The 26456-nt window shown below is 40.5% G+C and overlaps 1 protein-coding gene across 2 annotated transcripts in view; it reads left to right on the plus strand.

Annotated features, from left to right (window-relative positions):
• Nucleotides 1-26456, plus strand: part of VPS41 (VPS41 subunit of HOPS complex) — a 153012-nt gene that overhangs the window by 67540 nt on the left and 59016 nt on the right. For both annotated transcript variants that reach the window (XM_007455327.1, XM_007455328.1), the window contains 3 exons: nt 11111-11230; nt 13121-13267; nt 18774-18840. In XM_007455327.1, coding sequence (XP_007455389.1) covers nt 11111-11230; nt 13121-13267; nt 18774-18840 — 334 coding nt within the window. The remainder of the gene's footprint in view (nt 1-11110; nt 11231-13120; nt 13268-18773; nt 18841-26456) is intronic.

Genomic DNA, 26456 nt, shown 5'->3' on the forward strand with positions numbered 1-26456 from the left:
TATATATATATATATAAAAAACTGAATCACTTTGCTGTACACCTGAAACTAACACAGCATTGTAAATCAACTCTCCTGCAACAAAAAAATAACATAAAATTTTTAAAAAGATAAGGCTATATAAATGTCATTAACCTTGAGAAGCTTTTCCCTTTGTCCCCCCCCCCCCTTTTTTTTAAGACAAGGCTCTATAGCAAGGGGTCACAGTTACTGCAATTATAAGTTGGTGTCACCAGTGCGGACTACACCACAGTCATTTCACAGGGCTATTTGGCGTGAATAGTTCTACCTCTTGAGCACAGCTCGGTTAGAGGGTCCACATAAGGTGCTGTGAGCATATAGAATCTGGATTTCAGGAATGGTGGTCCGTTTCCAAAAGGAGATAGGAGGAATGCTGCTGGTGGAAAGCAGTCAGCCCATAAGACCATTAGTCAGAATGGTGATTTGGCAGGAAAATGAGTATTCCCAGTCTTTTGAGAGGAAAAAATATGTGTAGGTATATATGTATGTATATAGTACTGTTGAGGTAATTTTGCAGTCCTTTGTCTTTAAGCATTTGGGGCTTTCCCCCCCACCCCAATTGTTTGTTTGATCCCTCTCAGTTTTCTAATTCATTTTCAGCCAGTATTCCTCTTTGATGTTTGTAACAGTGCAAATTTGAACAAAATCAACATCTAACGGTGGTGAATTAGCTGTGTCAGTGCCCTGCGGCCACAGATCTCCGGAACACACCCACCAGGCATGAGGAAGAGGGCGTTACAGGATTTGGGCTGATGAAAGGTGGTTTGGGGAGGGTTTAAGGAAGCAGAACTTTGCTCTGGATCGGGTGCTGTCAGGAAGCAAGAGTAATTCCACCACTGGGTATCTTAATACATCATATCTAGAAGGAGGACAGACCAAATGAGGGCTAACGACATGTTGATAAAGAAGCAGCAGTCTCTCCTTTTAGCCAGGATAGGGAGGTGTCTGGCCATTTATGTGGCTTGGAAAACATTGATATCCTGTCAGTGTTCAGATATGATTATGGAGTAGTCCTGGTTTTGTCCTCATCTCATGGTCACGGGGCCTTGTCTGATGTTGGCGTTCTGTGAGATTGTTTATGTTCACCCGGAGAACACGAATGGGAGGCCAGTTCCTGCATGCCAGCTTTTCTCTTTCTTCGTTGTGACAAATAAAATGCCCGACATTTGCTAGATGACTTCTATTGAGGTACTTTATGAAAATATATGTATGGTCTGATTTCGTTTTTTTGGTAGAAATATAAATGGTGTAGCAATTTCTTGGAAAGCTGTATACCAAATTATTAACAATATTAATAATATTAACATATATTATTAACAATATCCAGGCAGGATTATTAGTGTTCTTTCTGGCCTTCATTGGCTTTTATTTTCTGCTTTTTTTTTTTTTTTTTTTGGTAGAAAACATGCCTTTTATAATAATAAAAAGCAATAATAAAAGAATGTATAAAGTAATCCCAGCTATTTTTGTTGTTTTCAACTTAGCATTGTAAATCATATGAAATTCCCTACATTATTGAAGTCTAATCTTAGCTCAGATGTTCTTTAATGGTTACATAATATTCCATCCTGTGGGTCTATTTACTTTTCTTAATCATTCTCATATTATTGGACCATTAGGTTGTATCCAGTTTGGGGTTAGCATAAATCATGCTGTAATGAAGCTAGAATTCTTTTGTCTGTGTTTCTGAATGTTTTTCTAGCACTACGATTAGAATTACTGGGTCAAAGATTATGATTATCTTTTAGGCTTTGGATACATAACTGCCAAGTAAATGTACATTCCAGAAAACATACTGATTTACACCATCTGTGTTAGAGGACCCGTTTCACGTTACCAGCCTGCCAATTTGATATACATAGAAAGAGATTCCAATGTGCTGTTTTGTAACTTCTTTGAATTATTAGTGATTTTGAGCATTTTTATTTACTTGTCACTTATATCTCTTCCTTTGTGATTTCTCTGGTTGTATTCTTAGCTCGGGGCAGCTTTTAATATTACCATAGAAGCCAGGACAATTGACGACTGTCCGTTTGATATTTATTGTCAGTTTGAGCACAAATTATTGCTGCTTACTGAACAGCCTGCAGCCTTTTCTCCAATTTTAGCTAAACCTGGAATAATTATTGTTCTAGGGAGGCATTATATAGGAGTCATAATGAGGCTTTAGAGTAGATGCTGAACCATGTACAAAGAGGACGAATATATTCTACTCCATAGATGTGAGTCTGCCCCCAAACCATCTGTCCTGCTGCTTCCTTGGAGGCTCTCAGAGACAAGCCACAGTGCCCAGTTAAAGGCAGGTTCATTTCACTTGGTTTCTTCTGTAGGCAGTGTCCTGATCTTTACTTTTCCCCTTTTGCTTCACTTTGTTTGTTTTTTTTTTTACTTGAAGTACAGTTGATTTACAGTATTGTGTTAGTTTCAGGTGTACAGCACAGCGATTCCATTATATATATATGTATATACGTGTGTGTGTACATATTATGTTTCAGATTCTTTTCCCTTATAGGTTATTACAAAATATTGAGTGTAGTTCCCTGTGCTATAGAGTAGGTCCTTGCTGGTTCCCTTTTGCTTTACTTTGCATTGATTGAAGTGCTTGTTCAGATCCGTAAACCTGTGTGTTCAGGTGACTCTTTCTCTTATTCAAGACTTAGCAGTTCTGTGTTTCTTTTTCATACCCTCGCTGTGCAAAGATCTCCCCCTGAGTCGTCAACGATTGAGATTATGCGTAGTTAAAATTAGAGATATTTGTTCATCACACAGAACATTAATTCGTTTCATCACCCAGTGGATGGCTTTTGTGTTTTCTCTACTCTTAGCGGGGCAAGGGGTCCAACCTTGAAGCCAGCCCCAGGAAACAGACCCTCAGACAGCTGCAAACTGAAAAACAGACCCAAGGTGTTTGACATGAACAACCAGCTCTATTAAGTCTGCAGGACCCACCTGGAAGGTTTTCTGTTTGCTTGCTTGTTTGTTTTGTTTTTAGTGGTAAAACTATTTTTTAAATGCCCCATTCATTTCTGGAATCCCATTTACAATTGTGAGTTGCATATGAAGAAACTGCAGATTGCTAGTTTGAATTGGAGTCTGCCTCACATGCTGGCTACAGTTGACTGCTAAACCCATACAGATGGGCGAGTAGATATATAGATCTATATCTCTCTGTCATTGCTAGTTTTTTTGTTTGTTTTTGTGTGGGGTTTTTTGAGTGTTGTTGTTGTTTTTTTTTTTTAATATAAAGGGACTGCTCCTAAGTGGCATATCTTATGTTTAACTTCTTTGGTTCACCTTGAACCCATAGCTTGTATTTCTTGGTCACCAAATTGACTGTTACCTTATGTTGATATGGTGTTTTTTTTAATTTCAAAGCATATTTCTGGCTACATAGTTTTCACAGGAATAGTTAACTTCAAGGATTTGTCCAAAACCTGTGCTGTGTTTTAGTTGTGTCTATTCAGGTATTGCTTGGAAGCAAATAGCCTGTGAGGTGGCCTCTGGAAATCCATCTGTGTACAGAGACTTTCTCTGGTAGCAGTATCTGGCCTGTGTTTAACTGCTTTTAAACGTGTTAACTCACCTTTTGGGAAAGGGGATGCAGGAAATAACCACCGAATTGAAAGCAGTAATATATTTGGGAAATCCCTGTTTTCTTCCTACGTGTTTTAAGTTCTCTCTCAATGATGTTTAGAAAGGCTGTGTGTTTTAAACTTTGGTACTGAGCCAAAGCAGGAAGCAGGACAAAGGTGTTCTCTGCTCTGTGGGTTTCTTCTCGGTCACTTCTGTCTCCATCAAGATTCAAGACTCCTATCTGCTGTCAGCAGCCAGCTACCACCCCAGGTCACTAATTTATTTTTTACTTGCCCTCTTGACTTTTTCAATTTTATCCCTAATCTCTTCCAATCTTGGATTTAAAAATCCTTCTGTGACAAGTCCTCCCCATCATTATGCCCTGTGTCTATTTTTACTGGGACAGCCTTATTTGGCTTTTTTTTTTTTTTTTTTTTTGCGGTACGCGGGCCTCTCACTGTTGTGACCTCTCCCATTGCGCAGCACAGGCTCCAGACTCGCAGGCCCAGCGGCCATGGCTCACGGGCCCAGCCGCTCCGCGGCATGTGGAATCTTCCCGGACCGGGGCACGAACCCGCATCCCCTGCATCGGCAGGCGGACTCTCAACCACTGAGCCACCAGGGAAGCCCTTATTTGGCATATTTTAACTTGCTGGGTTTTGCTTTTCTTTCACTATTTCTCTGTTTTATTATCTCACACTCCAGCATCTTCTCTGATCAAGCATTTTGTCTTTTGTGGTGTCTGTTTTCTCCAAGCCTCTCGATCCTTCCTGGTGGAACACCCTTGCCCATGGGCTTATTAGACCCCAGACTCAGAACAAGCAGTGATGCTGGTGCTTAGGGAGCCTGAAGGACTCAAATGATATATATACTTGGAAGATCACAAAGTGATTAAAAAAGGGCCAATCACCCTCCCTTTCCTCCATGAGGGAAGAATGGTGATGGGTAATGACGGGTGTTAGGCTACCAGAACTGGCAGCTTTATTACAGCCCAATAGGAATCATGCCCATGTGTGGGAGATGCTGGGATGTGGTGCAGGAAAGTTCTAGATAGATTTATCAGCACAAAACATAGGAGAATAAAGTATATTGCTGAGGATCTGAGGGCTCCTATTGAAATATAAGTACTGAGAGTGCTGACTGCCAGAATGTGGATTTATGGGAAATAAAGCCCTAAAATACTTTCTCCAACAAAAAAATAAACCTCTTGGAAACAGTTTTTCCTCTCTATGTACTTAGCTCCCATTGAGCTTAAATTGCTCTCAGTATTGTGATAATGACAACTCAGTATTACAGGATGTGGAAGATGAACCAAATAAATTAACCAGCTGCTTTTAAGGGTAGTTCACCCAATGGCTTCCCCTCTAAAATGCTTTGCAGAAGATTTGTGCTCAGTAGGTCTCTAGGCAGTTTTATGGCTGCAAGAAAGAAATGGATTTTATTAAATGTCAGTGAAATACGGGCAGATAGTTTTGTGGTAGTTAAATTAGTGTAGAATGTGTGTAAGAAAAGCAGATTGTCTCGTCTTAACTTGACGAAACAGAGCTTTCTTTGTCATTCCTGCCAGATAGTGTGTTTCTGCCTGAAATGCCCATAGATAAGGCTGGAAAAATCCTGACCCCTCCTGTCTGAAACTCTATGTCTTACAGAATGTTATCCATCAAATCCTGTATGTACAGCATGGTTGTACTTGAAGAGTTTCAAAGGTCAGTAATGGGAATAATTCCATAATTACTAGCTGACGTTTAAGGTTTTATACTATGTGTGGATTAGGAAATAGGACTTACAAGTAAAGAATTAGGTGAATTGGGAGTTTGGGATTGACACGTCCCAATACTCTATTTAAAGTAGATAACCAACAAGGACCGACTGTATAGCACAGGGAACTCTGCTCAATGTTCTTTAATAACCTAAATGGGAAAAGACTGAAAAAGAATAGATACACATGTATGTATAACTGAATCACTTTGCTGTATACCTGAAATTAACACAACATTGTTCATCAACTATGCTCCAATATAAAATAAAAATAATTTAAAAAAAGAATTGAGTGGAGAGGGAAGGCAGAAATAAATGCTTCAAGGGGTCAGGCAGGTAACATAGAGGAGAGAGGCAGGCCGGGTGACGGGACGGCCAGGAGAAGTGGGCCCTGTGACAGTCCAGAGAGCCCTGGAGCAGGCAGTCAAACCCATTCCAGGGATCACTGCTCAGGCCAAATGAGAGGCCAGTAGACATCCCTGAAATCAAGGGGCTGCAGTTAAGGGAGGACTCACCTTCAAAGGACTTTCCAACTTTTTGACAAGTTGTACACAAATTATATCCTCTGGCGTTGAGCAAAGGGAAAGAGACCAGCATTTCAGGAGTAGGACATAGAGTCAGAATAAATGAGCCCTTTCTCAAGGTACAGATGTTTTCCTTGGATGAGTCAGTCTCAGGGTCCTTTTCCTGTAGAGTTTTGAGATTAGGGCAGATGCCAATGTGTCTGAAATAGTGTAGGGACCTTACTAACTAAAGATGGGCCGAGTAACTGGAGGATTTGGGAATCACGCCGCTCTTCATACATTGTGTGTATGGACCACAAAGGAAAGAATAAGACTTGCAGACCTAGGAAAGCCTACTCAGTATCTAATATTTGTTGTTCCTGTGTGTCTAGCAAAGTACTTATAAGATGTGGTTTCTCTCCCCGATGGATTTGCAGTCTGCTAGGAAGAGGAGAAGAAAATACATGATCTCAGTGAACTAGATATAAAATGGTGCTAACGATCACATGACTCAGAACCAGCATGACCGTAAGACGTATGTAGAACCAGGAAATCAGGGGGAAGTTATTTTGACTTACGGAAGAATTCTCCAAAATGATGGTTCTGTCTAATTATTTAAGGCTGTTTGTTTAGTTTTCAAATATAAACATATAAAATTTATATAAAAATTTATATAAATTTCTTAGTTTTCAAATATAAAGTGATGAAACTACTGCCGTTTGAAAGACATGGGAAAAATAACATGAATCGTGTCTAAAATTGTAATGGAAATTAGTTAAAATTTATTTCATTTACAGAAGCTAGGATATTAGCTGCCCCTCACCTCCTGTTTTTGAGTACCCATCAGTGGCACAGAATGGGTACCACTGATGCCGCCGTCCGAATTATAAAAATAAGGGAGAAGCTCCTTTGCTCCTTTGATTTGTGTCAGAGCAGGTTACACAAGGTTTATTGTAATAGAACTCTGAAAACTCAGACTGAATTCAGCATTCTCTCCTTTTCTTCCTGCCCTCTGCTGGAAGCTTCCCTTGGAGCTAGAGCAGGAGACAAAGGAGGCTGGTGGCCTCAGCTTCATCCTATAACTTAAAGCACACTGACCACAGCAGAAAGGATGGAGTGGAGTGAGTTTGATTTGAATTGGAATTACAGCAAGACTTTATTAACAATTTTCTAAAGTTAAATGTTTTATTTAAAAAATAGGTACAGTTTATGTGAATTAATTCTAACGCATAGTCAGGATGCTGCAACCATTCCTTCAAGTTCCAGTGAACTTTTTGATATTGTTTTATTTCAAACTTTCCCCTAAATTATCCTGACTATACAAATTAGAGAATGGATTTTCATCCGCATATTAACATTATAAAAAATAATTCACATATGCCATGCGGAATAATTATAAAATAGAAATAATATAAAATCGCCTGTCACCTCTTTCTGGAATTAATTATGATTACTTTGTAATGTGTCTTTCAGATTTTAATATATGGATACACATTCATATTTTATTTAAAAGTCATCATATTTAATCCTGTTTTGCAATCTGCTTTTTTATTTAATATGCCCTGAACTTCTTTTTCTGTTAATAAGAGTCCATATATAAAATCATTTAGAAATGATTGTATACTCTTCAGCTGTGTAGCTCTCCTACATTTTACTCAGTCTATTTCTGGCCATTATAAATAACTTTACATAACTCTTTGCTCACTTATCAGATCACTTGTTAGCATAAATTTCTAGGCTAGGACTTCTTGGGGACATTTTTAAAGCTTTGAGCCCATAATGCTAAAGGATCCTCCAGAAGGATTATGGGTCCTACATACACACACACGTACACACACAGCCATGTCCCTAACCCCAGTGTCTGACCTTATCATTTTGGTTCATCTTTGTCAGTTTTTTTCTTTCCTTTTTCCTTCACCTGTCAATTCTGAGACCACTGCTGTACTGTTTGGGGTGTTAATTTCATATAATGTTTTACTGTCTGGCAGGGCACATCCACAGCCCCACCCCCAAATTGCTTAATTTTTTAAAAAAATTCTTGTTATTCTCACATATTTTCAAATGAATTCATAGCATTTTGGAAGCTCTAGAAAAAGTTCCTTTGGGATTTTCTTTGGGTTTGCATTAAAATCGTAGGTTAACTTCGTAAGACTTAAGTTCTTCAATGAGAATTTTGAGTCTTATCATCCAGGAACGTAATATATCTTTCCATTTATTTAGTTCTCCTTCTCTCTCCCTCGATAAAGTATTTTGTTTTTGCTGTGTAGCTAGTACGCACACATCTGTTTTTGCTCATTATTAACTTTGAGAGCTATGGACTTTCCCTTGTTTACAACTTTGATTGCATCCCCTAAAGTTTAGGTCTGTGCTCTTTGTATTTTCATTTTCCAAGTGCTCTGGTTGCAGTTCGATTTCCTCTTTTTATTTATTTATTTATTTATTTGGCTGTGTTGGGTCTTCGTTTCTGTGCGAGGGCTTTCTCCAGTTGCGGCGAGCGGGGGCCACTCTTCATCGCAGTGAGTGGGCCTCTCACTGTCACGGCCTCTCTTGTTGCGGAGCACAGGCTACAGACGCACAGGCTCAGTAGTGCTGGCTCACGGGCCTAGTTGCTCCACGGCATGTAGGATTCTTCCAGACCAGGGCTCGAACCCATGTCCCCTGCACTGGCAGGCAGACTCTCAACCACTGCGCCACCAGGGAAGCCCCGATTTCCTCTTTTACCCAAGGAGAGAGAGTATTTTTTTATTTCAGTTTTTTTCTGTTTTGCTCTTCTTATCCTTTGTTATTAATTTCTTGCTTAATTTTCTTGTCACCTGAGAATAAGGAGAATTATTTGTAAAGTTCTTCTCTGCTTTACGGAATGTCTTATTCATGTGTCAGGAGTGGGAGATTTTTTCTTATTCCCTAGACAAGTTTTATTGTTTTCAAATAGTGTATTTTTCCATATTGCTAGTTTTTCTTCTCGTTAGCTCATATTTACTAGAAGTGGCTGTGAAGTTGTCTGTAGATTTTGTGAGAATGTTTCCACATCTTTTACTCTGGACAGTTGTGGGAGAAGGAAGTTTTATGTTTTCATTTTTGCTGAATTGAACACAGTGTCTGTTGGGAAAACAGCTACCAAAGAATGTAATCATTGGTGCAGCAGGGAAGTGCTGGATTTTTGTTAAAGCTTGCTTTCTGTATTTATTAAGGTAACTTTCTACAGGCACTGCCCACCTCACATAACTGGCACAACTGCCCTCCTGTGCCAGCCTGCCTGCTTCTTTCTTCCAAGCTGTGTCTCCAAGCAACAGCAGGAGTGGCTATTCAGGTGTGACTCTGCCCATGCTGATCAAGGCCCCTGTGTCCCTGCCTGAGATTTTCCCTGTGACTCCCCTCACCTCCAGCCGCCACTGCACTGAGTGTCATTCTGCTAATATACTTGACCGAGGTGGGCTCTCTCTTGTAATGAGTTGGACCACAGCCTTCACTGGGATCTTCTTTCTATCATGTTTTACAGAATTTCTAATTTAAAATTGAGGGCATATTTAATTTTGCTCACCCAGGTACAGATTATTCCCCTTTTGATACTACGTTGGCCATTTCTAGGTGGGGATTGGTGAGGGAGGGGAATTTGATGCCACGGGGCATCTCCCCCTGGCCATCCAGCCAATCCTCCCTTCCAACAGGTGCTTGTGGAGCATTCCCGAGCCCCGCCCACTTCTTACAATCCCCTCCCCCTGACCCAGGCCACAGAGGGAAGACAGACATTGTGACCTTACCAATTCCTCATATTGAATACAGTTGTCCTTAGCTACCTGTCTTTAGTGAACTGTGATCTTATATGTGGCAGGAGTTGTATTCCCAGGCTTTCACCTCTGATCCCAAGTTTCAGAGCTGTCCCGTCACAAAACTCTGCACACACTCCATGGTCACCTTGGCTCTGTTCTCTGCATCACGGCCAAGGGAGAGGCTGAATCACAGGTGGAGGCCGTACCTAAGTGTCACTAGCTGGAGGCAGGGAGGCTTGGTGGTGGTGATTTCTTGGAACCTGGGCGGGGGGAGGATGAGATGGGTTAGAAAGTTGCTGAGCATACGTAGAGGAGCTCTGTCCTGTGTTTATCCGTTGGGAACACCTGTGCTCAGTAGAAGCCCTGTCTCCAGTCTCCCCTGTGGATGTTGTGAGGCCACCTTGCTCTTGCATGGATGATAGAGAACTTTATACATTTCTGGCATTTTCACTTGACTAAACTCGGCTTATTAGTGACGGTGGACACTTATTTAATTTTAGGGTTTTTTTTTTTTCTTTCCTTTTTTCTGCCGCTTCTGGCTCTAGGAGCCTAACCATTGAGAAAGACATGTAAGAAATATAAATACTGTGAATTTACTCTCCAGTATTCCCTATTTTTTCCCCTATTTTGGGGGTGGGATATACTAAGGTAAACTGAAATTGACGCTTATGATAGGAATTTTTAAAATTCTGTTATGGAATCTCTCATCAGCAATTGCTTTTAAAAGGTTAACTGTATATTTCAGGATTACATGTCTAAAGTTATATAGTGTAAGTTACACATCGCATAAATTATACCTTGTATATATTAAATGACATAGTGTATAAAGATCTTTTTTTACAGGATTTAAATTGGATATATCAAGAAAAATTTTTTTATTGTATCCTTAATAATGCATGAATTCTAGAGCTACATATTTATGTAGAAGGTTTGATTAAAGTAAGGACCCTAGCTACTCTGAAGTTTTTATAGAAGTTTAATCCTAAAGCAAATTTCTCTTATGTTATGACATGAATTGCTGCTCAAAAGTCATTGTTAAATTATTTTTCTAGAGTTAAGTGAAAGACCCCTTCTAATCATTGCAGTTTAATCTGTGGCTAATATTTTATTTTCAGGGAAAACATTATCAGATTTTGATTTCCCAATTTACTAAATAAATTAATTCATGGTCAACTATTTGAAGAACTTTCTGTGATAAAAATCTTTCGACTAGCGTGCATCATTTTCCCTGAATTTTGGTGTTTTGGTGCCATCTTGTGGCTGGACTGTGTAGTAACCTCAACACAAACACATTTCAAACAGCGTCCTCAATAGGGTAATAGACTGGGAATGCTTCCCCAAATGCAAATCATGTACCACTAGAAACCTACATTTAAAAGGCTGAGAATAGTTTGTTACTCGGTGAATGGACAAGCAAAAATAATAAGGAATTTGATATGTGATTCTCGGTTTCTAAAATTCTGTTTTCATGATATTTGCCCCTAGTTGCTGCTGTTTGAACGGTCTTGGATGAGCAGATGGAAGTCTTCAGTTCTGCACGAAGGAGAAGGGAACATACGGAGTGTGAAGTGGAGGGGCCATCTGATTGCCTGGGCCAATAATATGGTACAAGCCGTGTCCCTAACGCTGGTTCAGAGCTAGAAGGACAGCTGGACCGAGAGGCCTGCGACAAAGGGCAGGGATGCCGCTCCTGCCACCGCCATCTCTCTGGGTTTTTTTATATCCCCGTATCTCCTCCCTCTTTTTTTTTTTAAACATCTTTATTGGAGCATAATCTCTTTACAGTGGTGTGTTAGTTTCTGCTGTATAACAAAGTGAATCACTATATACATATACATATATCCCCATATCTCCTCCCTCTTGCGTCTCCCTCCCTCCCTCCCTATCCCACCCCTCTAGGTGGTCACAAAGCACCGAGCTGATCTCCCTGTGCTATGCGGCTGCTTCCCACTAGCTATCTGTTTTACCTTTGGTAGTGTATATACATCCATGCCACTCCCTCACTTCGTCCCAGCTTACCCTTCCCCCTCCCCGTGTCCTCAAGTGCATTCTCTACGTCTGTGTCTTCACTCCTGTCCTGCCCCTATGTTCTTCAGAACCTTTTTGTTTTTTTAGATTCCATATATGTGTGTTGGCATACGGTATTTGTCTTTCTCTTTCTGACTTACGTCACTCTGTATGGCAGTCTCTAGGTCCATCCACGTCACTACAAATAATTTAATTTCGTTTCTTTTTATGGCTGAGTAATATTCCATTGTATGTATGTGCCACATCTTCTTTATCGGTTCATCTGTCGAGGGACACTTAGGTTGCTTCCATGTCCTGCCACTGACATTTCTAAAAGGTACATGTAGCGATTGATATCATACCTGGAGGGTAAAGAAATTACATTGCTTTTGGTGTTCATGAGAGAGTAATTTCCAACATATTCTGGGCTCTATTTTAGAGGAAGAAACCCGAGGCATGGAGAATAGCCAAGAAAATGAAGAGGCATCTTAATAAGGAAAGGGCTGCATTGGAAATGTGGTCTTGAAAATACCATTTGCCTATTAGCCAAGGGCAAGTGCCAGTTGCTATGAAACAAGGGCAGGATATTGCTGCTTTTTCTTTTACTCTCAGTATAATCACAGACCCCAAATAGGCCTGCCTTTGAAAAAGGGGATCCTAATTTTTGGTATTTCACTTATCTCAAGCTTACTCAATATGAGTAGGGCGAGTAGAAAGTTTAAAAATTACCTTTTGGACATTGGCATAGCTTTTGGAATTTTGAGGTATAACTTAGCAAATCAGTGCTATTCCTCTTTCTTTTTGGCCTCACCGCATGGCATGCGGGATCCCAGTTCCCCAACCAGGGATCGAACCCATGCCCTCCGTGCTGGAAGTGCAGAGTCCTAACCACTGGACCGCTGGGGAAGTCCCCTGCTATTCCATTTTGAATGGTAGAAACCTCCCAGAATCTACCGTGCCAGTCAGGACTTTTCTTACTTCTCCTGGGTCACAGTCAAGGTCAACAGACGTGTGGCCTCTTGGTTTATTTTCATTTAGCTGCTTGCTTGATGTTTCCATTTGAGTACTTTAAAATGTCAGGCGTGTTTTTCTTTATATAGTGGTTTTGCAGATTCAAAGCTTTTCGGAAAAGCAAACCCCGTATTTGTGGTGGAACAATACAATTAGAGACGTGACTTTCTGTCTTTTTGGAAATGCAGTTGTTGATATCTGTACATTTCCCACTTGTGTTGGATTTGAGTGGCCTGTGCCATCCTCTCATAAAATCTAGTTTGCCTAGAAAGAAGGACAGAGGTTTTCTTTTGTTTTGGGTTTTCACAGGATTCTTGTGGAGTAGGAACGTTTCTGTGGCTCCCGGCAGCACCTAAAAAACACTGTCGATACTTTGCTGTGCTGGTTATCCCTGATGGTTAGCAGTGGCCATTAATAAATTTTCTTTTACCTTCCATCTCCCAAGGAGAGGATGCTTAATGCTCTTTTATTTTCCAGGGTGTGAAGATTTTTGACATCACCTCAAAGCAAAGGATCACCAATGTGCCCCGGGATGATATAAGCCTTCGCCCCGATATGTATCCCTGTAGCCTCTGCTGGAAGGACAGTGTGACACTGATCATTGGCTGGGGCCCCTCTGTCAAGGTAGTTTTGCTTGTCTTTCTCATACGTCTGTGTTGTTACAGACAGAGCTACCGAAGGTGGTCCACAGGAGTCCGAGTCCTGGAATGGCTCCTCAGAGCCAGAATATTTTCACCTGCATATTATTGTCATGTGATAATCATTTCATGCTTGAATTCTTCCATATGCATAGATTTTCAGATCTATCCTTTCTCCTGAACTTCTCCATGTTCAGAATGGTGCTGCCTTTTTGATCCTTTTTAAATTTCCCATAACCCGATTGGCCTTAGCTCTATGTAAAGTATGTGATAGGTGTTGTTGGCTCACTTGGGTCCCTTTCTTTATTGTTCTTTTCATTTCCCATAGCTTTGATTCTGAGCTTTTTCACTAGGAAAAAGAAGGTTGAGGTGAAATCGTCCTGCTTGCTCCCTAGTAGTTTGGTGGAGTAAAGGCCCAGGCTTATTATGGATGATAAGATTTGGGGCTATTTTGTCATGTATATCATCTGCCTATTATGTGCCTGGGTAAATGAAGCTATTCTGCAAAAGGAGGCCCCAAATCCATTCACCTTTATTTCATGCCTAGTTGTTTTTCTCGTATTAGATGTTTCAGAGCCAAAAGTTGTTTTCTTCCCTTTAAAAATATATACCTTAATCTAAACAACGTAAACTAAAACTTAGCTGAGTTAAAGACGCTGTGAGAAAGTATCCCAGCCATAGTCTAATGGAAGAGCTCGGCTCTAAAGAGTCACACAGACCTGGGATCCATTCCAACTTTTCCACTTCTTGCGTGACCCTCTCTGAGTCTTACTCTCCTAATCTGTAAAATGGGAGTGTTAATTGTTCTCACATCACATGTTTCGGAGAGGATTAAATGAAGAGCTTAGCATAGGATCTGGCATATTGTACTTAATAAATATCAGCTGTCATTGTTATGCCAGAAAATTCCAGAAAAGTCATGAAAGAGACGTGGCTATTTAAAATTCTTCAGCGCAAAGAAAAGCATAAAAATTATTAATGTTATCACCAAAATAAATGTTGTTTATCTGAGGTAAAGTCTCCTTGATATGATTCAGGTTCTCTTTCTTTCTTAATTGAACACGCGGTCATTGTTTCCATGTGTTAAATGAACACAACATGATTCACATTTAAGGTAACAGGAAGGAGGTTGTACCCCCAAAGTCTATGATAAAAAAGTGATTCCCAGTCTCCCTATCCCATGCGTGTGGTTACTGGTCCAATAAAGTAATGTTCTTGATATTTTTTAAGTTTCTTAGATGGACCAAGTGGCTTTTTCCTCTGTTGTGATTTGCTTTTCTTTCGGTGAAGGACAAGGGAAATTAGTCTATTGGGACATGTGAAAAGTTTGCTGATTGTTACCAGAAATGCTTCCTCTATTAGGCTGAATAATGGTCCCCAAAGACAGCAGGTCCTAATTCCCACCAGCTATAAATGTTTCTTTATGCGGCAAGAGAGTCGGGCAAAACATGTGACTAATGAAGCATCTTGAGATTACCCTGCATTATCTGGGTGGGCCCTCTAAGAGGGAGTGCTACCCCAGAAGAGAAGAAGGCAGTGTGACCATGGATGCAGGGATTGGAGTGAGGCAGCCAAGGAATGCTGGAAGCCACCAGAAGCTAGACGAGGCGAGGAACAGATTCTTCCCTAGAGCCTCTGGAGGGAGCGTGGCCCTGCCGACACCTTGCACTTAAATCTTAGGGTTAGGACCCCATGCTGCTGCTGGGGAGGGGTGTGAGCCGAGGAAGCAGGAGGGGCAGATCCTTGAGACTGGAGTGTGATTGATGAGTCTCTGTGGTACGTAAAGGAAGGCATTATTGCCGGAGTGGATGGAGCAGGTGTGGAGAAGACGGATAGAAGATGACGGAAGGGATAGGGACAGAGGGAGGGAGGGGTGCGTGTTGTGATGGAAGATCGCGTAAGGGCTCTCTGGGACAGAGCTCAGACCATAGCACCTAGGGGATAGAATAGGCCATGGCCCAGCTGCCAGTGGTGTCATGTGTCCTTGTCTTCAGAGAGGCTGTAGGATGGCCAGAGACACCAGCAGGCTTTGATGTGTGAGTCCCAGCTCCAGCCTTGAGGTCCTGGGCAGCTCTCAGAGCCTCTGACATTAGGACTGGTAGTATCACCTTCCAGGGGCATCTGAGGATTGGAAGAGGCCTGGGCAGTCCTCAAGTTCTGTCACTCTCTCTCAGATCTCTCCACTTCTCTCCATCCCCCTGTCGGGTCCCCTGACTCTAGTTTTGCCCCCCTTAATTCCGCCCTAAACAGTGCAGCCAGGATGATCTTTTCAGAGTGCAGATCACGTGATGTCAGTCTCCTGGTTAAACCCCTCCAGGATGCTCATTGCTCATAGGGTGACATCTTCCTCTTTCATGATGATCTGCCCCCTGTATTCCTGTCTAGCCCCTCCTTCCCCTATCCTCTCTGCTTCTGTCTGATTACCTTCCAGTTGAGGGCCCCAAGCTATCAAGTTGCCCTTTATCTGTATCTCCTGCTTCATCTTACATGGCGCTTCTTCCAGGAAGTCTTCCATCCCTGCTAGTAGATGCCCCCTGCTCTGTATTTCTGTACTTCTCCATCACACTTAAGTAAATGCCTTACTTAGTTGTTTGTCTCCCCCACTGCACCATAATCTTCCTAAGAACAGAGCCCTATCTGCTTTACAAAGCCCTCAGCTCAGGACAGGTGCCCAGTAGTTGCTAAAAAGTGCTAATTAATATTTCTATTTCATATATATATATATATATATATATATTATTGTTACACTTCAAACCACATGGAACACTGCTCCTTGTGTACTTTTATCAACACATTAAATAAAGCAGTTGTTCAGATGGCATGTGGAGCGTGCCTATTAGACAATTTAGTAGTTTCCCTAGTAGGTGTGGATAGAAGAGTGAATAACTTATACGAAGAGAAGGAAAACTGGGGGAGCAGACAGGAAATTGTCTGAGATGGACAGGAAACAAATGACAGAAACCAATCAAAGGAGAAGATAGCCTGTCACTTCTCAGTAAATGCCTGTACCTCCACAGCACTGGATTCAAGTCCCGTGGCAGAGAAAGAGAGTACTGTGGCCCTCTGTGTCTGTGGGTTCTGCATCAGTGGATTCGACCAACCTTGGATTGAAAATATTTGGGGGGAAAAAATCCAGAAAGTTCCAAAAAGCAAAACTTTAATTTGCTGGAAACCAGTAACTATTTATTAACATTTACATTGTATTAGGTATTTTAAGTAATCTAGAAATGATTGAATGCATATAGGAGGATGTTCGTAGGTTATATGCAAATACTATGCCATTTCCTGTAATGGACTTGAGCATCTTCAGATTTTGGTATCCTCCAGGGTCCTGCAGATACCAAGGGATAACTGTACTGTCATGTAGTTGCCGTGTTCCTGGACAGTGATTTGGACATGGATATTAGCCAAACCAAACCTTAAAAAAATGTACATTGATCTATCAATTCTACTTCTAGGAATTTATCCTAAGGAAACAAAAGTCCAACAGTTTTATACACGAGTATGTTGATTGCACTATTGCTTACATCAGAGATAGATAGAAGAAAAAACTAATGTCTAAAATAGGATTGAGCAAGTAAATTACAGTATATTCATGTAATGAAATACTATAAAGACATTAAAGAATTATGTAAGGATATTTAAATAATACATTAAATTATTTGTAGTGATTTTAGGTTGAGAAGAGTAGCTTCCCCGAAAGTGTGGATTGCTAATAGTGTTCACTTTGTTCTGGGACAACAGATAATAATTTGTTTTTTTCCCTTTGGGTTTTCTGTATTTTAGAATTTTTCATATGGTAGCTATACTTAGGGTTGCAGCTATAAATTAACACAATAAATACTGCCTAAAAGAAAAAGGAAGACAACCTAGTCCCTGGTGAAATTTGTATAAGATCAGTACTTGAGGTTCAGCCTTTTTTTTTTTTTATTGAGGTCTAGTTGCTTTACAATGTTGTGTTAATTTCTGGTGTACAGCAAGTGATTCAGTTATACATATATATACATATATATATTCTTTTCCATTATGATTTATTTCATAAAGTTATTGAATTTAGTTCCCTGTGCTATACAATAGGACCTTGTTGTTTATTCATTCTATATATAATAGGATGCATCTACTAATCCCAAACTACCAATCCTTCCCTCCCTCAGCCCCCTTCCCCTTGGCAACCACAAGTATGATAATCTCTGAGTCCATCCATGTTGCTGCAAATGGCATTATTTTGTTCTTTTTATGGCTGAGTAATATTCCATTGTATATATGTACCACATCATCTTTATCCATTCATCTGTTGATGGACATTTGAGGCTCAGTTTTAACCTGGATGGCTGAACTTAACGTGAATAACGTGAATTTTTCTCATTTCTTATTACAAAATAGAATACATTTCCGTTAGAAAATATAGCAAAGAAAATGTAAAGTATCTCTAGTCTTACCACCCTAAAACATCCACTGTTAACACACATATGTATTAAGGGTTGTGTGTGAGATATATACAAAAATAAATATATAAAATCTCTATCCAAACTGTATACATATAATTTAAAATAGGGGTTGGCAAACTTTTCTGTAAAGGGCTGGTAGTAAATATTTTAAACTTTGCATGCTACGTACTGTTTCTGCTGAGTATTTTTCCTTTTGTTTCTGTATTTCCTCCTCTCTCTTCCTCCCTCCCTCCTTTTCATTTTTTCAAGGCTTCAAAAATATAAAAACTATTTTTAGCTTCCAGGCCATAAAAAGAACAGACCAGGGGCCGGGCTGTTGTTTGCCACCCCGATTTAAATTATATAATACATTGATTTTTTTTTTTTTTTTTCCTTTGCGGTATGCGGGCCTCTCACTGCTGTGGCCTCTCCCGTTGTGGAGCACAGGCTCCGGATGCACAGGCCCGGCGGCCATGGCTGACGCGACCAGCCGCTCCGCGGCATGTGGAATCTTCCCGGACCGGGGCATGAACCCACGTCCCCTGCATCGGCAGGCAGACTCCCAACCACTGCGCCACCAGGGAAGCCCCAATACATTGATTTTAATATGCTCAAGAGAAGAAGAAGAGCATGTGACACTTTTGCAAAGTATTATTTAGCAACAGTGAAATGTTACTAATATGTGATCAGAAACACAAGACCTACTGTGGGTGTTGCCCAGATTAGCCACTGGGCATTTTGGCTCTGCCTCTGTCAGAGATAGAAGGAATCTGTGAGTAGAGTTGCAGAGAATGGGTCATTGAAACCATATTAAAACTCTTATTAGTTTCCTTCCTTTCTTTGTCCTCGAATAAAACTTTATTGAAGAATAGTGTCAGAGAATATAAGTAATGGTTGCTATATGTCGTTGAAGTTCATTTCTATCACTTAAGTCACAGGGTAGGTTGTGTGCATTCCATCTTCAGTGCTACACAGCTAATTTAGCAAAAGTACCGTATAGTGAATGACATGTGATGAAGAGTTTTCTCTCAGGTGAATAAAATAACCCGTGAATTTCTTTTCTAGATATGCTCGGTGAAGGAACGGCATGCCAGTGAAATGAGGGACTTGCCGAGCCGATACGTTGAAATAGGTATGCCTTCTGTGGTGTAAACCTTCAGAAGAGAATCCGTGTTATGAAGGGGAGTCCTAAGGCTGTGTTCTTCAGGGCTCATCATTGGTACCTTGATGAAATCGATCAAGAGACTTCTGAGTTTTGCAGTTTGGCTGTAGAGACCCTTTATTCTAACTCTGTTTCTAATTTTTACACAATAACATTGTAGTTGGCTTTGAAGTTGAATAACCATGAGCTTGGGTTCTGGTTCTGTTATTTACCGCCTGGACTTTGGAGAAAGTTCTGTGTGCCTCAGTCATTTTCATCTATAAAATACAGAAAAGAATACCTGTCTCACACGTTGTTCGTCAGAAGTCCAAGCATGCGTGCACAGCTCATAATACAGTACTCACACTTGGTATTGTCAACGTGTGCCTTCTAAATATTTATTTCCCTCATCACTGGTCTGGTCCAAACTGCCATAGTCTTATCTGGATAGTGATCCAGCAGCCTCCTAACTGGTTCATCTCTTTCCACTGTGAATTACTGTACTCTAGTTCCCCGCACTGCAGTCAAAATACAAATAAGTTGGTGTCACCACCCTTCAGTCCCTTCCCATTGTTCTTAGGATAAAGATGAGACTCCTTAACTTGACCGTGGGGATCTGCGTTGGCCCTCACCTGCCTTTCTAGCTTCAGCTCATAACAAGCGTCTCCTTGGTCTCTGTGCTCCAGTCACACTGGCTTTCTTCCATCTGCCCGTGCTGCTGCTTCCCATCTCTCTAGAATGCTCTTCTTGCCTCTTTTTACTTCATGGACCCCTTATCATCTTCAGTCATGCCTCAGCTCAAGTGCTGCTTTTGTGGGAAGGCCCACTGGTCCTCCCTAAGCAGGTCAAATCCCCCCATGATAGGCACGTAGCATTTCCCTTTCTAGCCCTTGTTTGAGTTGCAGTGATCGTGTGATTATTCAGTGCATTTCTGTCTCTTCTACCAGACTATAACCTCCTTGTTTTTGCTCAGTGTTTGTATCTCAGGGACCTGGCACCATACCTGGCACATAGTAGGTGCTAAATAATACTGGGTTGAATGAATCAGTGACTCTGGAAACAACTATTCAGGAAAAGTATGCCAAGGAGGCTATGCCACTACTTTTATAACTTAGTTTCAGGACCTAGTGCCAAAGTTACTCAAACAAAGGGTGAGAATTGACTGACTTTTGTCAGTTAAACAGAGTAAAAGCTCTTTTTGTATTATTTAGAGCCGAGTAATAGACAGTTTTGTGGCAGAGAAGGTGTGCCGTGTTATATGTCAGCTGAAAAGTTTATTTACCCATTTGGATGGTGGATGGGGAATATACATTTGATGGGTTGTTACAACAGGATGAAGCTGAGATAAATCACTTGCACATGACTGTACTTTTTTTTTTAATTAATCTTTATTTATTTATGGCTGCATTGGGTCTCCATTTCTGCACGCGGGCTTTTTCTAGTTACGGCGAGCGGGGGCTACTCTTCATTGTGGTGCGCAGGCTTCTCATTGCGGTGGCTTCTCTTATTGCGGAGCACAGGCTCTAGGCGTGTGGGCTTAAGTAGTTGTGGTACGTGGACTCAGTAGTTGTGGCACACGGGCTTAGTTGCTCTGCAGCACGTGGGATCTTCCTGGATCAGGGCTCGAACCCATGTCCCCTGCATTGGCAGGCGGATTCTTAACCACTGCGCCACCAGGGAAGTCCCATGGCTACTTTCATAAACAGAGAAAGATGTACCCACCAGGCAAATATGGTTGTAGCATTTAAATCTGGGATATTTTATACTTGAAGTCGGAAGTTGGTGGTAGGGTTTTAATAGTTTTGCTGTTCTTTTGTTTGTTTTACCTTAGAAGGGTAAATACATAAATTCATAGTTCGGATTTCTCAGGGTCTGGATGAAATAGGTAAATACAGAATATAATGATACTGAGGAACTAGACAAGACTGAGAACTAGAAGATAATTATTTCAGTATCTCTATTTTCTGCCCCTCCCCTGCCTACCAGAATAAAACCTGAACATCTCAATGCATAGTGTCCTGAGAGATAAGTATTAGAATATTTTAAATACAGATGAGTTTAAAAAAAAAAAAAAAGGCAAGAACTCCGGGAACTTTAGGGTGTAAAAATTGCCAGGAAGGCATAAAAATGCAGCAGTGTCATCTTCTCGCCTTAGTCGGTGTTTATTGCTTGCATACTAGGTATGGGCCATTGTGCTATGTGTATTACCTGCTTTAGTTCACTGTCACAGCAGCCCTTTGAAGGGCAAGTAGTAGGCTTCTTATTCTATAGATGAAGAAAACTGAGGCTCAAGGTGGTAAACAACCTGTCCAAGGTCTTACTGCTGTGGCATTAAAATGGATAGAATCTAACCCTGCAGAACAACCAGGCAGGGAGGCCAGGCAGTTTGGCAAATTCCTGTCTGATCTTGATAAGGTTGCTTTACCTCCCTAAGCCAGACTTTCCTCACCTATAAAATGGAGGTGAGGGACTTCCCTGGCCATCCAGTGGTTCAGACTCCGTGCTTCCATTGCAGGGGGTGTGGGTTCGATCCTGGGTCGGGGAACTAAGTTCCCACATGCCGTGCAGTGTGGCCAAAAAAATTTTTTTTTTTTTTTTTTTTTTTTTGCGGTACGCGGGCCTCTCACTGTTGTGGCCTCTCCCGTTGCGGAGCACAGGCTCTGGACGTGCAGGCTCAGCGGCCATGGCTCACGGGCCCAGCCGCTCCGCGGCATGTGGGATCTTCCCGGACCGGGGCACGAACCCGTGTCCCCTGCATCGGCAGGCGGACTCTCAACCACTGCGCCACCAGGGAAGCCCCCCCAGAATTTTTTTAATAAAAAATTTAAAAAGTAAAATGGAGATAAGACCTACTGTCTCAGATAGTTGGGAGAATTAGACATGATTCTAAGGTCTGTAACACTGTCCTTGGCACACAGTAGGTGTTCACTGAATCACGGTGGTTATTATCACCGTGCAGACTTCCATCTCAGCTCCATGACTGCTAACAGCCGGCCCAGTGGTGGCCCTAGAGCCCTGGGATCACATTATTAAAGTGTGTTTTGTCTGTACTACAATTTCCATGAAATAGACCGTGTGTGAGTACTAACAGTATCACATTAGGGACATTTTACTACTATGGTTAATGCTTAAGTACCATTTTTTCCCCTCTTGAGAGCAAAGCTTTAAGAATATAAACCATTTCCACAGCAGGAGGCAAAGTGGTTTAGATAAGAGTCCTTGACTAGAATAAAGGAAAAGAGAAATGTTAGGAGGTCTGGATTACAATTTGCTTTATGACAGTGTAAGCCACTGTTCTTTAGTAAATGAGGTGAAAATGACATTGAGATGAAAGAAATATCTGTGGCTGTGTATTACATTTCTTAGAAGCCAGATATTTATAACTCTTCCTTATAAGTCCGAATCTCAAAAACAATGCAAAAATTATTCCTCTCAATAAGATATTCTTGTAAATGAAAGCTAATAATGATAATAAAGATGAAGCTTACTGGCCAATCTCTAATCCGTGAAGACATAAGGTTACATAAGGTTTGGGGGATGTCATTTCTTCTTCCAAATTACAGTTTTAAAAGTAGGTTGTGGTCCATGCCTGCTGTACTTATTTAACTTAACTTGGGTCTCTTACTGTCACGGGACTCCCTAACTCTCTGGCGCTTTTTACCAAAGTCGTCCATGTTCTTAATGGAATGGTAGTTGGGAGCTGATACTATGTTGTTGGGAAATGAAGCCAATACTGGTGTGTCATTTTGGGGGCATCTACTGCCAAGGGCAGATAACTTACATGCGAGGAATTTATGATTGACTCCCTAGTCTTGATTTCATATGGAAGTCTATTTCAAAAAAAATAATAATCAAGAGAAAAGCTACATGGGAATCTACATAAAATGACAGAGAGAAGCCAGGAAGAAAGAGAAGGAGAAGAAAATAAGGGACACCTTTTTCACTTTAATGAAGCGGAGTCCGTATTGTTACTTTATTATATGCTGTGGCTCTATTTAGTACATTGTTCTATTTTCAGCCTCTTGATTGACTTGGAAATTGAAGGCCTTTTTGCGTGGTGGAAGAGAGCTGTGAAATTAATGCCTTTCTTAGATCTAAGTATCTCTATCCACCTGTTAGCATTCTGACCCAGACACACAGGTTCCGGCAGTGGGACAGTTCTCCCGTGCATGTGAGTGACGAGGCTCACCTCCGTGTCTTAAGTCTCAGTAGAAATCAGGACAGTTCAAGGTGTCCTTAAGGATCTAGCTCTGTATGGTTTTCTGTTCTGTTAGAATTCAGTTTGATTCTCTCTAATCTATTAATTCTTCTGTTCTGCATTGAATTTTTTCCCCAACATTTTTTTATGAAAATTATTAAGCATACCAAAAAACTAAAGAGTTTTCCTGGATCTATTTACTCACCTCCTTGATTCCACAGTTAAGATTTTATTATACTTGTTTTATTACGCATCTGGTCCTCTATCCATTTGTCACTCAGTGCTGGAGACTCAAATACTTGTTGGAAGTGGAGTTAATAAATTTTCTCTACCATAAATAGCGGTAAGAAATCGGAAGCCCCTGAAGTAAGAAGTATATCTTGTTCATTTTATAACAACTACCACCAGCCACATGCTTAAATACATTACAAACAGAATTTTGTTTAATCTTCACAATGGTCCCAGTGGGTAGGGCTGCTATCCCATTTTATAGGTGAATAAGCTGAGGTTTAGAGGGACCAAGTAACCTGCTCCAGATGCGGACATTCGGAAGCAAAGAAGGCAGCATTTGAACACAGGTAAGCCTAGTCTCAAAGCTGTTTCTCCTCACTGCTGTGCCATGCATTCGTGTATGCGTGCCCTCCGCCTAGCCCCAAGCCCTCACGTGCAGCCAAAGTAACTGATGAGAAGAAAAGCAGCTTGCTGTAGGCACTCAGATACCAACCATGGGGCAGAAATTCTCCAAAGACCCTTTAAATATGCAGTGAGGATGTCTGCTCCCCTGTTCTACAAACAGCCAGATGAAATGGACATGCAGTAGATTTGTTTTTTTATTTTGGTTCAAGTGAAGTATCTCATTTAGAAAAATAGAAATTTTATTTCCCCTTGTTGTATTCTGGGGCTGACAGCTCTTCATCGTTTCTCCTCCAAATGCTTAGGGAATCTCTAGAACCTAGTTGCCTTGGATGGCTATCAAAATTGTTTCTAAGGAAAGGAAGTCAAATCCAGACGGTGATGTGATTCTTTCAGCCCTCTTGTGTGCCCTTTCTCAGTGTTTGGCTTAAGTTTAGTTGATGCATCAAGGTAGTTTTGGATTTTTTGGGGGGGAGTGGGTGCTTAGGTCTCTGAATGTGTGTATGTGTTTATTTTTTAATTTCATTTTATTGTAAGGACACTTCACATGAGATCTACCCTCTTAACAAAATTTTAAGTGTATGTACAGTACGCTTTGTGCCCGTTGATTAGCAACTTTCTTTTTTCCCCGCCCCCCCAGCCTTTACAACCACCTTTACTCTTGGATTCTATGAATTTGACTATTTTAGGTACAATGTTTGTCTTTCTGTGTCTGGCTCATTTCACTGAGCATACGGCCTCAATGTTCATCCAGATTGTTGCATATTGCAGAATTTTTTTTTGAGGCCAAATAGTATTCCATTTTACATATATAATATATACCACATTTTCTTTATCCATTACTGTGTCGATGGCCATTTAGGTAATTTCTGTATCTTGGCTGTTGTGAATAGTGCTGCAATGAACATGGGAGTGCTAGTGTCTCTTCAAGATCCTGATTTCAGTTCTTCCGGATAAATACCCAGAAGGGAGTTGCTGGATCATATGGTGGTTCTATCTGAATTTTTTTTTTTTTTGAGGAAACTCCATACTGTTTTGCACGGTGGCTGCACATTTTGCATTTCAACCAACAGTGCATAGGGTTCCAACTTCTCCACATCTTCACCAACACTTGTCAGCTTGTCTTTTTTTTTTTTTCTTTAATAGCCTATTTACAGCTTAAAGTGTAACTACTTAGTTTTGAACCTTTTGACCCAGAGGTCTTTGACCATCCCCTTGTCTGTGGTCTCAGCACTGTGTGGTCAGCTTCTCACAGAATCACTCTTTATCAGTGCTGCTTCGTGAGTGCTGAAGTTGAGTATCTGAGATAATCACATCCGCTTACCTTGGTCACAGTGTATGCTGAATATCGATTAGAAAATATAGAACTAAATTGCAGGCTAAACTCATTTTATATAGCTCTGATTTACATGTAATATTGGCTCCTGATTTGAGTGTTTGTGTCATTTTGTCCATTAGCTGTTCTCTTCTGTTTCACTGCTATATATTAGGTCTTCTCCTTAACTTGCTGACATAAAACATTGTAAAGTCACTTTTACTTCAATGCATCTGCTTCATAGCAGTCCCAAGGATGTTAAAATGTGAGTTCCAAATGTATTTTCTTAGCTCAGTGGTCATGCTGACAGAGTGTCCAAATTTCTCAAAGTTTATAGACATTATATCTAGTTGATTAAGAAATACGAATATCTGGTTATTAAAGGGTCAGATTCTCTTGGGAATAAGGCACTATCATAAACGGACCTCAGTGCTTTTTCATATGTGAATATAAGACAAGGGAAGATAATTGTTCTTATTTATAAAGTGCTTGACAAACTTTGTTTGCTTCTTTAAGAATCATAGAGACTAAAATCTGTAGCGTATTACTTTATTGAGCTCTAGTGAAGATACCAAATCCTTCTGGGTCACGTTTAGCTAAAGGGCATTTTGCAACCAGCAAAGGGAAAACAAGGGCCCCAAATAAAAAAGCAACACAAGTTCTATGTACTGCAGTGCATGGGAAATTCAAGGGAAGGGCAGGGCACCCTGGCTGCATGCAGAACTGGCAGAAAATAGTCAAGCCCTTCACTTCTGTTCCTGCTGTGCCATTTTGCCCTTAGCACCTCTGTGTTCTGATTTATGTTTTCTAGTGTAACATATCTAGGAAGAGTAAGATTTCAAATTCTACTTTTGCTGGCCTTCTACTTAAGGGAACTTAGTCAAGTTACTTAACATCACTGAGCTTCAAGGCCCTTTTAAAATGTATATAAGGTATTATGGTGGAAAAAGATGATGTATGTAAAATATTTAACATCCTGCTTGTCAGTATAGTAATGTTCCTTAAATAGAAGCTATTATTAATATTACTGTTCTATTTCGTTAGAGAGAAAAACAGTGGTTTCTTTTACCAATCAGGAGACGAAAACATTGTGTTTCATAAAGCCAATTGAAAGAGAATGGGGGAAAGATATAAATAAGGATTTGCTGAATTATTCTGAAGAGGTTAATACATTTCATGATACATTTCATAGGTACAAGTAATAATGAAGACTGTGGACTTAAATATCATCTCTTACAGGTCTGAATACAATGATATTAAGTGAGATAATCTAGTTATGAATTATTTGGAGATGGTCTTTTTATACAGAGCCAAATAAAATCTTGACTTTTATTCTTTACAATTTAATATACATTAAATATTAGTGGTTTTTAAATCTATTTTAATGAAGTTTTTTTCGTGAAAATTTTTTGAATGAACATTTTGTGAAATGTTCCTCTCTCATGTATAACCAGCATTCCT

This window comes from Lipotes vexillifer, unplaced genomic scaffold (assembly GCF_000442215.2).
Source record: "Lipotes vexillifer unplaced genomic scaffold, Lipotes_vexillifer_v1.1 scaffold234, whole genome shotgun sequence".
NCBI lineage: Eukaryota > Metazoa > Chordata > Mammalia > Artiodactyla > Lipotidae > Lipotes > Lipotes vexillifer.